Source organism: Morone saxatilis, unplaced genomic scaffold, assembly GCF_004916995.1.
Source record: "Morone saxatilis isolate NCDOM2014 unplaced genomic scaffold, NCSU_SB_2.0 Contig11, whole genome shotgun sequence".
Classification (NCBI taxonomy): domain Eukaryota; kingdom Metazoa; phylum Chordata; class Actinopteri; family Moronidae; genus Morone; species Morone saxatilis.
The window spans coordinates 18,449,546-18,463,411 of record NW_023339663.1 but is presented as its reverse complement, the minus strand read 5'-3'; the positions used below and the strand labels follow the sequence as shown (position 1 = coordinate 18,463,411).

General features: G+C 40.9%; 2 protein-coding genes across 2 annotated transcripts in view; one reads left to right on the top strand and one right to left on the bottom strand.

The window, feature by feature from the left end:
- gcfc2 (GC-rich sequence DNA-binding factor 2) overlaps positions 1 to 6,764 on the bottom strand; it is an 8,516-nt gene extending 1,752 nt beyond the window's left edge. Inside the window, exons 1-13 of the mRNA XM_035652478.1 lie at positions 6,367 to 6,764; positions 5,591 to 5,692; positions 4,079 to 4,285; positions 3,304 to 3,552; positions 3,103 to 3,203; positions 2,380 to 2,531; positions 1,929 to 2,112; positions 1,606 to 1,729; positions 1,434 to 1,485; positions 1,076 to 1,173; positions 721 to 920; positions 474 to 618; positions 133 to 254 (exon numbers count right to left, since the gene is read on the bottom strand). Of these exons, the coding sequence (XP_035508371.1) occupies positions 133 to 254; positions 474 to 618; positions 721 to 920; positions 1,076 to 1,173; positions 1,434 to 1,485; positions 1,606 to 1,729; positions 1,929 to 2,112; positions 2,380 to 2,531; positions 3,103 to 3,203; positions 3,304 to 3,552; positions 4,079 to 4,285; positions 5,591 to 5,692; positions 6,367 to 6,688 (2,058 nt within the window). The 5' untranslated portion in view covers positions 6,689 to 6,764. The remainder of the gene's footprint in view (positions 1 to 132; positions 255 to 473; positions 619 to 720; positions 921 to 1,075; positions 1,174 to 1,433; positions 1,486 to 1,605; positions 1,730 to 1,928; positions 2,113 to 2,379; positions 2,532 to 3,102; positions 3,204 to 3,303; positions 3,553 to 4,078; positions 4,286 to 5,590; positions 5,693 to 6,366) is intronic.
- Positions 6,765 to 7,219: 455 nt separating this feature from the next.
- The window catches only part of LOC118343480 (intersectin-2-like), a gene marked incomplete in the record, with an annotated part of 30,913 nt that continues 24,266 nt past the window's right edge, over positions 7,220 to 13,866 (top strand). Inside the window, 1 exon segment of the mRNA XM_035682313.1 lies at positions 7,220 to 7,314.

Here is a 13,866-nt window from a genome sequence, read left to right as displayed (position 1 = left end):
CATATGCTGTGTGTGTATATATATATATATATATATATATATATATATATATAATTTCATATTTGTTAGATAATAGGAACTGTAGTGCTTAGTCTGTATTGACAACTATATAACCAAAAGTGTTGGCTTTACCTTGACCGGTTTAGTCTGCTCCCCTTGAAAGATGGAATAGTCCTCCTTCAGTCTGTGACATATGTCCGATAGACAGACGCACTGATGGCGAGACACGGGATCCCACACCAACTCCACATAGGCTAAACAAAGACAGTGCAAAAAAGACTTTTCTGTAGTTTGCTTTCCTTTTTGGAGAAATACCCTGTTCCTGTAGCAGGCCGTGGAAGAGCAGGAGCAGAGAAGATGGATTTTACTTATAAAACTGAATTGAAAATGTGGTTAATTTTATGAGTGGTAGACAGGAACAAGTGTGTGAATGAGTGGGAAAAGTCACAGGGCATGGATGGAGTGTGCGGTACCTGTTATTTTGGGTAGGACAGTCTTTTCTATGACATTGGACAGTGTCTGTCTGTCTGTGTGTTCTAGCTCCTCATGGCCATGACCGTGACAAAAGGTCTCCACTGCTGTGAACCATGGGTGGTTTTCAAACTCCCCACTATTATCCTGAAACACACACAAATGACATTGGACACATAATCTCATATGTTGTGTAATGATATATGTGTGTATGTATGAGCTAGTCTCTGGGTCTGTGTTCACATGTACCTTTAGTGGGTTCCACGGCAGTAGCTGATGTCTTATGATGGGGTTCAACAACTTGGGCAGACATAGAGAGATGTAGGCACTGTGATAAGAGTCAGAGTAAGATCCTCTCCATTCTGCAAACCGGGACAGAATCTCCTTAACGTTGGAGAACTCGTCCTGGACGTCAGAAAACACTGCCTGGGACCTCAACAGGATATCAGCTGGAGAGGAAATGAAAGAAAAGTCAGATAAAAGCAACAACAAAAAAATCTGAGTACAGACTTATATTGCAGCCTGGCAGAATTTATTGTGTCACAGTTTATAGGGTTAAAGCTGTATTGTTAATATAAAACCCTGGTCTACAGGTTGACGTCACCTGTCTTCTTCTGCAGCTGCTCCTCCTCTTCTGCTGTGAGCTCTGTGTCTTCAGGTATACCGACAACATCCTCAGCTTTAACACCAGTGTCTCCCTCGCTGCAACATGTCAGACAAATATCATACAAACATCTGTAAGAGCAGAGTGGAGTGCCTATCTCACAGACCTGGTCTATAGACTCTTTTTGTAATGTCTTTGTGCTGGATTTGATTAAATTAATTTAGCAAGCTTTTCTAATTTAATGTTACAGCAACTTAATTATTTATTTATAGAATACATATAGCGTATATATATATAAAACATATGAAAAAAGTAATAAACCAAAGAGGAAAATTTTTATCTTGACAGACATTATTACCCTTGAGTTTCTGTTCCACTGGCTGTGTTTCCGCTCTGCTCATCTGTGTTATCTAATAAAATGAGATTTTAAAAAAAATACAGGTAAATATTCTGTCCAGAGACTATTTTGAGACATACTGAGACAAGAGTTTGATCACAAACGTACATACAGACACACTGACGTTACTCACAGCTGAGCTGCTGCAGACGGTCAGCCTGCTCCTTGATTCTCTGTCGCCTCTGTGCCAACAGCGCCTCCATCTGGTCAGACAGCAGAACGTGCAACTCCAGTTCCAGTGAGTTGATCTCAACAACCTGTCAGCAAATTATCATCACTTATCTGTTAGCGATTAGCTGTTCGACAAAAATGTCTGATTGTGACAGAGCCTGTTTAACCTGTTTTAAAAACTAAAATGTACTGTTGGGTCCTGCAACCTATTTTTTTTATTTGAGGTTTTATTCCATTTTAATCATTAAATATTTTATTAACTGAACAGATTTACTCATTTCCTACCTTCTCCCGTAGACACTCCACCAGGTTGTGGACATAGAGGGTCATGGCCCTGTAAAACTTCAGCTGACTCTCTGAGGAAGCCTCCTCCAGACTTTCCACAGAGGTTTTAGCGCACTCAACATCGCCCTCCATCCTCCTCAGCTCTGCCTGCCGTGCTCTGTGCACCTCCTTCATGGAGTCTAGTCTAGAGAGAAGGTGAGGTGTGAAGTGAGGAATACACACATGTATATGTATATGTTTGATTCCAACACATGTACTGCTTGGCAATGCGTACACTGGAAAGATATTGTTATGACAATATTAAACGTTGGGTCAGTCATAGTCATAGATGATTGAGTTTCATTCACAGGTTGTCAAATACAGATACCAATGCTTTGGGTTGACGACCTGGCAATGAAACTCAGCGTAATGATGATGTTGTGCCACACAAACAAATGTACAAGAAACGTACTTTCCAATGATTCTCTTCTTAACCATTGAGACACTGATGGGAGAAAGAGTCTTTGGGATTCTGCCCCCTGCTGGTCTCTTCTTTTGTCTTCGCCTGTCTCGCCGGCTGCTACTGCTGCTGCTGTAGCGGCTGGATTCACTGCCAGATGGGCTCTGAGCAGAAGAAAATAGGAGGATAAAGGATGTCAAAGCTGCAGTACAGAGGGGTGTAGTTACACTGATGGAAGGCTTGCGTCTTCAGAAAAGGAGACTTAACTATTATTTAAGAATGCCCAGTTTTACACAAAATGGGAAAAAAAAAGATCAATACAGAAAAAGCACAGAGAACACCTAGGGTGAAATTTTATTTTGTACTAATTTACAATGCCCATCCCTAGATGGGCCTTTAAAATACATAAAACTCAACAACAAACACGGTAAAAAACACAAACTCAACAATACGTACGCTTATTAAAAACACAGAACTCAATAAGAAATACAGACAAAGCAACACAGCACACAAACTAATAAAATAAATCACCAAAAAACAGGACGCAGCAGATCATTCATGACTACATGATTGATTGCTCCTCAAAAACTCTTTCTGTTTGAATCTAAAATGATCCCAGTCAGGATCCAGTTTTACTTCTGTAGGTAAGGAGTTCCCCATTTTGATTCCCCGAACAGAAAAAGCAGTTTGGATCAAAAAGTTAAATTTGTATTGCTGATTGAAATCTCTTCTTACCTGTTCTCCTGGTCGTCTCTTGACTCCCTTCTCAATTTGTGTCTCCTCCCAAAGTTCCTGCTCTTCTCCATCAGTCCCTGAGAGACTGCCATCACTTCCTCCTAGATTACACACAAACAGACAAAACAGTACAACTCACATTCTCACAGTTTGATGCAAAACCTCTTCACCCCATCTCCCCTGTCTCCTTCCCTCTCATACCAAGTTTCTCAGCAATCCTCTCCCTTATGCTCTTCAATCGTGGGGCGAACTCGATTCTTCTCTCATGATCATCTGGCTCATCATCGTCATCATCAACTCTGTCTTCGTCGTCGTCTCTGCTGTAATGATCCGGGGTGCTACCAGCGGAACTCTGGCCATCTCTACCCAGGGAAATGAACTCTTTCTGGGCTCGAGTGGTGCGACGCTGCCTCCTGGCTGCCCGGATCTCTTCAGCATTGGGGATAATTACTGTATAGTTGTTTAAAATCAACAGACAGGGAGACACAATGAATATAAATGGCAGGCAGACAAACACAATCACACACACACACAACAAAATGCTACGTATTATAAGCAATAGTGGAAGCAAGTTGGAGCAACAGAAATCTGGCTTCTTAACACTGCTGGACATTAAATAAATACTGTATGAAGAAATGTATTATAGTTATCTGGTATTCAATAATAAAATGTTTGAAATTACTTACATTTCATTACTAAACAATGTGTTTTTAGCAGACACATTGCAACTGTACTCAGAATAACACCTAATTTATCATTATGATAAAGTCAGGTTGTACATAGGCTTTCAGAGCACAGTGGAGTGGGGATTGTAAATTGGATATACAGTCGAAATTGGTACTCAGGAACCTGCAGACTGAGCGTTGAGTTTGTCTCTGAAACCTTTAGCATGCACACACACAGACAATAACCATCTGCAGATTCACTCGCCCTCTGACACACACCCACAGTACAGTACACCCACAAAAACACACACCTGGTTTAGTAGCAGAGCGGCTGGAGTCTGAGGCTGAGCTGATTGAGGGAGACCTGACACCACCTTCATCACTGTCACTGTCATCATCATCATCATCATCATCATCGTCGTCGTCGTCATCATCATCGTCATCATTACGTGGTGAAGCCTGAGTGTCATAATCTTGCCTGAGAGAACCAGATGGTGGGACACCTCCACCTGCTGGGGCTTAGAGAGAAGAGAGGGAGACATGCCAATACAAAAAAAAAAAATTAATTATGATTACATTAGCAAACATTATCATATTATTATCTAGAGAATTACTGAAATAAGATGAAAATGTTACTTCAATTACTAAGACATCTTAAGTTTGTAGGCCAACAGGTAGGAGTTCTGTATAGGCATCTTTCTGAGACCAAAATAACTCTGTACTAAACAAATCATCTTTGTCACTGCTGATATGCTTTACCCCTTTTCCATGAATCCATGAACAAGTATTTGTTAAATGACACTACAGCTACTTGTATTTTTTTCTACAGGTTTCAAAAGGTTAAATTCAATTCTTTCAAAAGACCATTATGAATCCAGGTTAAGACCTATTTTACATCCATACTGGTAAAAAAAGTACAAAAGAAATATGAAGGAAAATTCATATTGGTTTCATGGCAGTTTTGTTTTGTAATTGTTACCTGTTGTTGCATAATCATCAATACAAATTCTTCCCAAAAACGACTGAAAAATTAGTAACACTGACTAATACATTTTTAAGACCTGTGAAAATCATATAATCAGGATATATGATCGGTTGCCTGTTCATTAGTTGCACTGATGGTGCTGTTTTAATATTTAGTCTGCCCTCATGGGGTGGACAAATTATTAGAAACACCTCTCAGCATAACAGAACAATTAAACAGCACTACAAACACACTCTACAATTACGGCTTCCAAGATAATGTTAAGCTCGAATCAAAACCTTCAACAGTTTAAACAAAAACTGAACATTATATTCTTCATACAGGTAGGATTTATTACAGCACTCTTGTATTAGATGGCATTAGATTTTTCCTATCTTTATTCGAGAGTGTGGTCTTTTAGTTTGAGAACATGACCTATTGATTGCATGTTCTGATTTCCAATGCTTTCCCTCAAAAGTCTGCCCTCGCACTCAAAAAGCTGTTTGTGCTCAGATTTGCTGTGCTTGTCTTCAAAATGTGTGTTTGCGTGCAGATAGAGTATCGGGACTGAGTCTAGTGGATTGCTGGCCAACATGGAGCGGCAATGTCAAGGACTGAACATGAAATCAATAAGTCATGTTCTCAAACTAAAAGACCACGTTCTTGAATAAAGATAGGAAAATAACCCATTGTTAACTCGGTGTACGCTGGCATCTGACATGTATATATGTACGTTAGTGTACGTATACTGTATGTGATCATAAGATTTGAGTACGCAATGTGTCACCTACCATGTTGACCTGCTAGTGTGTAAGAGTCATGAGTGTTTCTCATCTGAACCAGTGAGGTCATAACCTACCTGTGCTGTGGGTCGTCTTGGCAGGTGAAGCCTCCTTCCTCCTAACTTGGAACAGCACAGCTTTTTCAGAAGACTTCTTCAGCTTAAACGTTGGCCCCTCAGCTGAGACAGTAAAACAAAAGAATATCAGATATCAATGACAAAAACTTACCCCCACTCTCAACTACCACCCTCTTGCAGTGTTTTTATACCCTGTCGCCTTTAGGTTCCTATGGAGTACAGTGCACACAGCAGTCTATAAATGGCAACTTCATTATATGAGCAGAAACCTAGAAACCAATCAGTGCTCTTGTGCTGCAACAATACTGCTTTCTGTGTGCGAGTTACTCTGCGGTAAACACAACTTCATGCAGGACTATAGGACAGAGACACAAATTTAGCAGGAACGCTCTAAGTTGATAGTGTAAAGTACACAGGTGGTGCAGTGGTACAGAGGTACAGTGGTGCAGAGGTGCAGTGGTACAGAGGTGCAGTGGTACAGTGGTACAGTGAACCTGGGACTTGTGGGGCATTGACACTTTGTCCAGTTAGTTAACTGTGTGCACAAATAGAGGTGATAGGGATAATTTAACTGGCGAGAAAATACTAGGCAATACAAATATCTCAGATCAAATATATTCTATACATGTATCCTCATTAACACTATAAATCCTTGTTCCTGTCGGTAATTTCAGGCACATCTTCAACGTTACGTTCCTCTTACGTTCGTTACCAAATGTCCAGGATCCATCTTTATAAATATTCACTTTTACAACGACATATTTATACTTAATTACCTTCTTTGTCGTCAGAGAAACTGAGGATGTTTGTTTTTTTCTTAGTCCCGTCTTTCTTCCTCTCCTCTATTTCTTCTGTCACTCCCAGCCTCCTGTCACTCTCACCGTCTTCCCCGTCGCTGCTATCCGGCTCAGGAGGCGTCGCTTCCCGCTTGGAGCTGCAGGAGATCCCGCGGCCCTGGGCCAGATTCAACGGCTTATTTACCACAATGGGAGCTTTCTGATTGTCCTCTCCATCCCCGTTGTTCTTCTGCTCCTCCTCCTCTTCACTGGAGTTCTCCTTTCTCCGCCGAAAGTTCCTGCGGGGCTTTTTATTGAACATGTTTGCCCCACTCGCATGGAGGTTAGTGGTCGGACTGTAAACTAGAAGTAAACCGTAGTACGTCGCGTCAGAAACCGCTTGACACTGTCGCAAAATGTAACGCAACTCAACCGCAATGCACCATGGGTTATGTAGTGCAAACCCCAAAAAATTTAAAATGAGGCAACTTGCAGTTCATTTTACATTCTCTAGATTTCAAACAGCATTAATAATTAAAAAAAGTATTAAAAAAAAAAAGATGAAACGATGTAATGTAGGCCCTACTTTATAGCAGGCAGGCCGCCCTTATGGGGCCAGGGGGGGCTGTGCTGCATAAGTAGGCATAATATTCAGGAGAAATTAATAATGTATGGTTCTTGGCTCAGGAGATTATCTGTGGTCAAATGTGAACCAAAAGCAGGTGAGTTTATGAATATGTGCCCTTCTTGTGGTTCGACATATGACAAATAACTCGGTAGGAAAATAGTAAAAAAGTAAAAAGTAAATACAGGGCTTATAAAATTAGAAGAAGAAAAAAAAAGACTAGTAGTTCTTGCATCGCCTGCTCTCTTATCTTTCTCCCATCACCAATTGTTCTCCTTCTCCATCTGTTCCAGTCTTTATTCCTCCCAGTGTCTCTCCTCCCACAGTCCGACGTTAACAGCGCCCCGCAGCCTCCCTGCAGCCACCGCTCACTCCTCGTCAGCCATGTTGTTGGTGTGACACACCGAGCTGTCAGCAACAGGTCCTCTTGAGTAACAACGCTGCCGAAACTTCATCGTTTCCCACACAGATACTGCTCTCTTTGGATAGTAAACCTCTACATTGTGTCTCGGGAACCGTCCAGAAGTGGTGGATGATAACTTCGGGTCCCGCAGAAGCTCCGAAGTTGATGTTTTTTTTTGTTTTTTTGGCCGTGGTGAGAGAGGTACGCAAGAGAAACTGCTTATCTAAGCATGAGTTTTAAGTTTGATATTGCGATGCTAATGTTTCCACAGATGGTTTTTAGGTTTCACACGAGCTTTAGGACTGTGTCTAATATCGCTTTTTAATGTTTTGTTTGGATTTGTGATTCAGGAATATAAAAGAAAAGTATCTTTGAAGGGAGTGTGTGTGGGGGGGTGCTTCTCTGCTGATCTCTCCTCAAAACAACCTGGGATGAGTTGGCTAAGTCATTAGATGTTAGCTATGATCGACACCTAGACACAGGGTATTTATTGGCACCCCTTCAAGGCAAGCCCGGGTGGAAAGTAAGTGGTAAAGGCAGATCCTCAGGAAACTCTCCTAAATTCCTTTCGGTTCAAACGAGTTATGCAGGTTGCAGGCAGGTCTCAGACTGGCTGGTGACAAGTGATCAGGGAATGTTACTCTATCAGTTTATCTTACATGGAGACACGGGTTGTGAATTAAAGAAATCTGTGGTCCACAGTAGAGCAGCAGTGCTCATTTCTGTCTTTATTTTTAAATGTGGGCCTATTTTGGGTTGTCCCACTAGTCCCTCTAGTTCTGATGATATCAAAAAGGAGCACAATCAGAGCCACTATTAAATAAGCATCATTGCAACATCATGAAAGATCGCAAGACCAGCTTATTGTTATTGGCCATAGTATTTATTATAATAATAATGATTTACAGGCTTATTTCGGCTGTTACCAACATTATCCATTTTGCCACAATGCCACCAGTTTAGTTACATAATTGTGAGACTTAGTGCTGACACCCAAACAGTTTTTGTATAAAATCTTTTAAGTCTTTTTCTACACAGCAGGCTGATTCTTAAGAAAGCTCTTCTGTCAAGTGCAGCAGCACATAATCAATGCATCGTCATCATTATTAGGCCTGATTTTAACGTCCACGGCGGTCCAGTTGCCCCACTGGTGTTAATATGTCTGTATTTGCATGAGTGAGTTGATGATGCATTGAGTGATGCACATATCTTAGTACAGAGATTAAATGCTAGACAAGCTGCTTTTTATGAAGTGTTTCTATCACTTCCGGTAATTTAAAAGACTCTTCGGTCTTTTCAGCTGTCTTCATCTCTTCATGATTTTAATGCTTAACATGGGCTTTTTTTGTCGTCCTCCACCGTATTGTAATTATGTTTTTAAAACTGATCAATCTGGTTTTGACCTCCATGTTGGCAAACGTCCACTAGGCTGAAGTTTCTTTAAGGCAAAACAGTTGATGGCTGCCAGGAGTGCTGTTGTTTGGCCTCACGTCACCTCAGACCTTTCTGGACAGGCCCCCTATTGGGTTGGTAGGGAATTTAATCAGCAGATGTAAGGTTTGTTAATTCCTCCTCTTTAATATCTTCTTCATTAAACGTATATTCTCAATAACACCAGAAATGTCCTCCTTTACCTGTAGTTCATACTATACAGTAAAATTAATTGGAGAACTTTCTCCAGTCCTGTCATATTTTACTTACATGTGGACAAATCAGGGTGGGTCAAAGCAGACTAAAGGAAGGAGAGGCATGCCTTGCCTCTTAAGAAAACAAAACCCAGCACTGCAAACAGGATTAATCAAACCCAATCTGAAACACTCCAAAAGGCCTTTGCAGCACTTTCTAAACACGTGAACACCGCTGGTGGATGGGGTGTTCATTGGCAGCGTGGGTGTTGAAATATCACAAGCCCAGCTGAATAGTAGAACTCTATGGTGGGAAGGGGTCAGAAAGATAGAAATTGATGTAACAATAAAAACATAGGGATATGAGAGATAAAGGAGACAGACAGCCAAAAGAACCATGGGTCATTTTACTGTATATAGAAACACAGACAGAGAGACAGAGAGAGACAGAGAAAGAGTCATCAGGGAGAGAGAATTGGGGTTGATGTCATTGGTGTGAGGTCAGCGAGTGAGGCGGCTGAAAATCAATCATTTTGTAGAACAACAGGCAGTGCTTGTTTCAGAACAGTAGTGGTGAGGACACGCCAGGGTCACACAACTGGTAGGGTATAGATTTAGGGGCAGAGTCGGCATACATAGATATACAATGACCTATGGAGAGACAGAGAGAGGAGAAAAGGTCTGTTCAAAAGACAGTCAGAATGAGGAAGTGGAGTCAGTGGAGGAGGAAAGCTTCATCAGTGACACCTTTCATTTCTGGTTCTTCATTGTGTTCTTTATTTCCTTCTGTCAGTGTAAAAGAGAGTCTATGTTGGGCACTACATGCGTAAGGGACCAACAGACACAGACTGGTGCACTCAGAGTGAGAGAAAGAGAGTAAGATCTGTGTAGTTCAAAGCTGCTACTGACAGCTAAGGTCAGGGGCAGACAGACTATTTATCCAACAGTTGTCTGTGTTGTATATACTAAAGGAGAGACAGAAATGGCCCAGTCTCCCAGCAGAGACCAAAGCAGAACTGAAGCAGGTGAGGTCTGACCAACATAGCCAAGTCAAAAATGAAAGGACAAAACCACACCAGGAAGTGTATGATATCTTTTACCACAACCCTTCAGTGAAACATTAATTCAGCATTAAGTGGTTTATGTTGTTAAAAAACAATTCAGTGTAATCATTTTTAGTTAGTTAGAAAATGTAATTTAAGCTGAAGAAATAGTTTTTTACCTAAAGGCCCAGAATTCAGGCTAATTAAAAGTCTTGCTTTGAGAAATTTTGACTTGGCATGGCAGGAAGACCACAGGTGTAATTGGTAATATAACATGGGCTCCATTCCAATTAGCTCTAGCTTCTGTCTAATCTGTACTGTTAAAGGCCAGTGTGTGGGATTTAGTGACATCTAGCGCTGAAGTTGCAGACTGCAACCAGCTCGCCTCACTATCCCCCTTCCAAGTGTGTAGGGGTGTTCACAGAAAACTCTAAAAAAAAACATGAAAGGCCCTATGTAGAGTCATTGTTTGGTTTGTCCGTTCTGAGCTACTGTAGAAACATGGCGTTTCAACATGGCGGCCTCAGTGGAAGAGGACCCGCTCCCTCTGTAGATAAAAAAGACTTGTGAAGAATGACTTTTCCATTGTCCTGTTATTATTATTACATATTGTGCTAGGCAAATGTAGAAGTCCGACAAAAGCTCACCTGCTCCCAGTAGCTACCAGTGAACTTCAAATAAACCAGTGTTATGGTCTTTGCAATAGATTAAGTAAACAACACAGAACAAACAGGTTATATATACATACACACACACAGACTTCGTCATTCAGATGGTTGCAATCTGCATCATTAGATATGTTCTCCCAGACTGGACCAATCAGACAGGTTGGGACCCATTATGAGTCATATGTCTATTTATGTATTCAGCCATGTCAGCAGTAATGGGACCACTATACGTGTGGTGTGTTAGCACCCAGATGGGCTAACACATTTTCAGCACTGGTCCAGATCTTAAATAGTAGGAAAACACAGTGCTATCTTTGTCTCTAAGCCATGCTTATGGGCACTGGGTGGGTTTGAACACCCGCCTTCCAGTTGGCAGTCTCTATTCATTACAAGGATCTAGTGTACAGACCATACAGTGTGCTTTGAAAGGTTTTTCTGTAGTTGTGAAAATTTCCCAGCCCATTTGACAATCATGCAAACCTGTATGTAAAAAAAATTACTTAATATTACTCATGTCTCCCTCTCTAGGACAACTGTAACTCTATCAACAGTCTGTTTTCCAGCCTTGTTTTTTAATAGTGTGTGCATCACAGATAAGGTACAACATGAAGTTTGTTTTAAGGGTAGGTGGAAAGGATTTGCATGAGGTTTGCAAAGCTGAGCCTACCACTAAAGGGAATCACTTACGCCAGTGCTTCAGTCGGTCAGTCGGTCAGGCAGCCATCCAGTTAGGAAAAGTCAGACTCCTCTGTCACTCTGGAAACAGTAAACCTTAAAGCCGACAGTCCACTGATATCTTTCATTTATTCATTATAATTCCTACAGTGTTACATTACCAGAGGTTAAACTCAATGACTAGAGCCTTAACAACACTGAATGGCTGATGTCAACTTATCACCCATATGTTGTAATAGCATTTAGGTATGTTGTATAGGTATATGCAAAATAAGAGCTTGAACCAGTATTGGGACTAGATACAGTGGTTGGTCAAGCAAACTGCACGTCTACAATGATGTTGTGCAACATGCAAAAAAAGCAAAGTGCTGCACTTTTAAGCACTTTGCTTTGAAATGATCTACATACAAAAGCAAAGTGGTTAATACTGGTAAGGATCTATAGTCCACATGGTGCTCAAGGTTAGTGTAGTGCAGAAAACTGGCCACATCATTGTGGTATTTTTCTAACTAGTTAAATAACCTGTGTACTTATATTCCCCCACCACTCAAAAATATGCTTTTCTTTTTGTTCCTGCAGATGTTTGAGCTGCACTGTTCAGAATGATGTATGTGCAGTGAGTTTGAAACCAGAAGGATGTTTTCACATTTATCTGCTAAAATCGGAAAGTTTCTCTGTGCTCAATGGAAATCAGATTTTTAAGGGGCCTACAATCATGATTTGTGACATCACAATAGCTTTTAAGTAAACCCTGGTCCAGTATGCAAGTTATAGTGTGATGTTGAAACTTTAGGCCAAGAGTGCACACTTGACTTTACAGGGAAGTAGGAGACATCTTGTGTCCAGCAGAAAAAACAACATTTGCATATTCATAGATTTTGTCATTTTTAATGAGGCAGAAGGAGTAGATGCCATTTTAAGGGTTTAAATGTGGGAATTATACTTTTTCTGTGGAAAAAAAACATATCAGGCACACATTATTTCTCCAAGCAGATTATTGTATATGTTTTAATACATGTCTGGAGGGGATCTTTAACTAAATGGTTACCTGACTTTTACAGCAAATAATGCAGTTAAGCTGTATCTGTGTTAGGAATGCTGCAAACATGACTTCTTACTGAATACATTCTTACATTTATAGACACTCATAATCCAATTTGTAATAAAGACTGCACATGAAGAACAGGGAGAGAATGAAAGAGAATAAGGCAAAAACTGTGGAGAGACTCTGGGAGAGCGACAGATGGCAGGCAGTAGATTAGCCCTCCCTCGCTGGTTTCTGCCCTTGTGAGAGCATTGACCGGGCCCTTTTTATCTCATTCATGTTCTCTTTTACAAATGGATCAGTGACCAATCATTTTTCTTCCTAAAAATCACTCGTCAATCTGTAATTCTTGTACAGCCACAGTTCCGACACTAGCTCTGACTCTTTTTTTGCAACATCAAAGCTGTCCTTCTGCCAAAATCCACCATCACTTCCTGTCAACTGACTTTGGACGAGGAAATGCTTGTGTCCGTGGGTTACCGGGCAGGAAGTATTGAGCAGAAAGATTGGAATTTCTCTCCTCCTTTTCCTCCTCTGACTAAATCATGTGAGTCTGACTGGCTGATGGGAGAGATATGGTAATGGAGGAAGCAGGTGCTCACGTCAGTAATGAAAGTTTTAGCCCCCCTGCACAGGTCGTCTTCTGTGTATCTGTACTGTACTACAAATTCCTGAATCAAAAGTTCACACTGTTCCCACAGCGAAAAGCTGTTTTATATCTAAACAAGGCAGTTTTGTGGTGGCTGTTTTTCAACAGGCAGAACTGTGCTGCAGTCACAGATGAGACCTATAAATATGCTGGCAAACCCAGCATGATACAAGTTACTGGTCTTTTGTCAACAAGGACCCATATATGGTACATTTAGTCTGTGGACATTCAGTCTAGTACATTTACCGTGTTGTGACCTACCACAAACGTCCTCCCAACCAATTAAAAAACACAGTTACAGAAAGTGCGGTCTAATTGTTTGACAAAACACACAGAAATGTAAAAGATAATAAATCTGCAAAGTTCTCTAGTTTACAAGCTAGCTGGAGAAATCTTTGTGTAAATCTACTGTAGTAAGCTGATTAAAATGTATCAAAGAAAATTTAAGAACATAGACGCCTTCACCCGTGCACCAAATGTAATTACTTAAAACGTGCAAACCCTGACCTTCCAGGAGAAATGGGTCTTTCCGCTTCGTAAAAACGGGTTTATGCAACAGCAGCTGCATTTCCACACTGGCACCGCTTGTGCGTGACTCAACAAGAATTGGTTGAAAGCATTATGCAACAGACTTTGAGAAAGGTATGGACATAGGTGACAGGGAGGCAGTATAGAAGTCATCAAGATTGTATAGTCGCTTGGATGGTCAGTCTGTCTGTCCACCACTTTGGTTCTCACTGAAATATCTCAACAGCTGTTGAATGAAT